Here is a 2670-nt window from a genome sequence, read left to right on the forward strand (position 1 = left end):
GTACTAGTAACAAACAAATTGTCTGGTTTGATGTCCCCATGAATTACATTCTATTTCATCCAAACCAAAAAGAGAAAATCATAATGAGTGAATCATAGTAACTTTAGTGTCGATTAAGAAGTAGTTGACGGTGCAGAACATACATGAGCATGAAGATACATGAGGCCAGCAACTACATCCCGCAAATACTTTCTAGCAGTATTTTCTCCGAGAGCACCAGAATCATCATAAGCCCATTTTCCATCAACATATTCGAGAACTAGACAAAGAAACAATGCAGTATTAAATGATAGAACATTCACCGAAGAGAGAGACTTGAGGTGAAAATATACAAAGAAAAGAGAAAGAAATACCCATGTAAAACTCATCAAACTCAGGGTCGTCAATCACCTCAATGAGATTAACAATATTAGGATGCTCCAGGATTTTCATAATCATAACCTACAACCATCAGATTAAAAAAAACATATACGTAAGTTTTCTGAAATGAATCCTATTCCAAAATTCTATCGGCATTGTATCATGATACCTCACGAAGAACATCCCCCATAGCAGTTTCTGAAGGTGCAACCCGTAGCCTTAGTAAATGTGACTTGTGAAAAGCCTGGAAATCCAAAAAATTATAATCACTACATGTCCATAAATTTTTAATCCCATCATGTGATCAACTAAGGATATATTAATATAATCTACTCTATGGTGATAAAATTTCAAATGAGACTAGCAAAACAAAATAAGCTTTCAAGTGGTGCCATGGAAACAAAACGAAGAGCATACCTTAATAGCATAATACTTGTCATCGACAGTGCTTCGGTATAAAACCTGATATACATACAAACTACAATGTTATGGAATCTGTAACCCTTGTTGAAGATGCGCTCAAGAGCGAATAAAAGAGTAGCATTGAACTTTGATTTCACAACTTACCACTTTCCCATAACTACCAGCTCCAATTTTACGCTCACGAACAAACTCATTTATTGTCTTCTTTCCATCTTCATCCTGGAAATGATATAAGAAACAAACTGGTATAAGAACACCATTCGACAAAGCACATTTAGTCATGGGAACAAGAAGTCGCATACCTCTCCGCGTACAAGTTTGTAGGTTTCCTTAACTGGAAACTGCCTGCAGATTAAACCATTTTGTAGTTTACATATCAAAATCTCTTCAGATCTTTTGGAACGGCTCAGCTCCTCCACTTCCTCTTCTTCTTCTTCATCTCCTCCTCCTCCCGCATTGCTGGTTTCATCACCACTTCCTCTATCATCATCATCATCATCATCATCGCACGGATTTGGTAAATGTCTTGATCTCTCAGAGCAACCAAAGCAACCAAAACAACCCATCGCTTGGGCAGATGAAAAAAAACTATCAAGAAACATTATCTAACTCCAACAACCTATAAAACTCTCAAGTGCTGACTCACGCTACCTGCAAAGAAACATTAAATACATTACCAAAAACCTGACTCAAGAGTAGCAAACCTACTTACCATAACGATCAATTTCAAAACAATACAAAATCAAAAAGTCGTACTCAGCAAACTAACAAAGGGGCTTCAAAGCCCGAGTAAGCTTCGTTATTCCAAAGGATGCCATTCAGCAAGATGGATACAACAACTTGAGATATCGAAACCACTACAACTGAAACGCAACATGTCGAAGCTCCACTTTATTATACTAAAGATATCAATTGATCTCAACTCTTCCCCCAGAGTGTATATATCCCCAAATCTTTAATTAACTATTAGATAGAGAGCGCAATATGAACTCCAAANAAAAAAAAAAAAAAAAAAAAAAGTCAACAAAACAACATTAAAGATCACAAATTTGAGGTAAAAGATCAAATTTTCCAGAGAAAGGGATAAACTTTTCCAAACCCATATGACCAATTCATATGACACAAAAGAGAACCGATGAAAAATTCCATAAAAGAAGAGACTTTTAAGAAACCCCAATCATACTTCAAAGATAAAAATCTTACAATTCAAACTGATTTCGGAATTCGAATTCGAAATCAACCAAAAGGGAACAAGAAGAAGCAATGAGAAAAAGGGATTTGCCGCGGAAGCTAGGGCTCTCTGTCTCTCTCTCTCTCACAGAGGCCGTCGTGCGTGAGACTTGACACCACCCCAACGGGATTTGTATTATTATTATTGTTCTGTTATTTTATATTTATTTTATTGTTTTTGACAACTTATTATTTTAATCATATATATAAAAGTAGAGTTTCAGTCTCTCCTTATTGATCCATTTGGCAATGCAATTTTAACAAAAAAAAGAAGTTATATTAAAACACAAATGTAAAATAATTAATTTTCACATTTAACTCACATAATATAAAACTGAAATCTTTATAGCTTCTCCCTATAAATTATGCATTAACTTTATTTCTCCACTAAGTTGTATTAATCAATTGTATTAAAACAAAACAATAAATTAGAATTGTAACTCTCATTTTTCTAAATGTAATTTTTCATCATTTCTCTTCCTATAAATACTCATTATCTTATTCTCTTAGTCTATCGCTCTTTTATTCTCTTATCTTCTTCCACTACTCTCAAATCTCTTTTTTGTTTTGTTTTGTTTTGTTTTGTATTTTTTTGTTATTGTTGTTGCATGGTTATAAAAAATCAAATCAAATATCATTGTAAAAGCTTAGTTTTAG

General features: G+C 33.8%; 1 protein-coding gene across 1 annotated transcript in view; it reads right to left on the minus strand.

The window, feature by feature from the left end:
* Positions 1 to 1533, minus strand: part of LOC104715276 (serine/threonine-protein kinase GRIK1) — an 8278-nt gene extending 6745 nt beyond the window's left edge. The window contains exons 1-7 of the mRNA XM_019229954.1: positions 1086 to 1533; positions 928 to 1002; positions 778 to 822; positions 530 to 604; positions 354 to 441; positions 144 to 259; positions 5 to 50 (exon numbers count right to left, since the gene is read on the minus strand). Of these exons, the coding sequence (XP_019085499.1) occupies positions 5 to 50; positions 144 to 259; positions 354 to 441; positions 530 to 604; positions 778 to 822; positions 928 to 1002; positions 1086 to 1385 (745 nt within the window). The 5' untranslated portion in view covers positions 1386 to 1533. The remainder of the gene's footprint in view (positions 1 to 4; positions 51 to 143; positions 260 to 353; positions 442 to 529; positions 605 to 777; positions 823 to 927; positions 1003 to 1085) is intronic.

Source organism: Camelina sativa, chromosome 9 (assembly GCF_000633955.1).
Source record: "Camelina sativa cultivar DH55 chromosome 9, Cs, whole genome shotgun sequence".
NCBI classification, from domain to species: domain Eukaryota; kingdom Viridiplantae; phylum Streptophyta; class Magnoliopsida; order Brassicales; family Brassicaceae; genus Camelina; species Camelina sativa.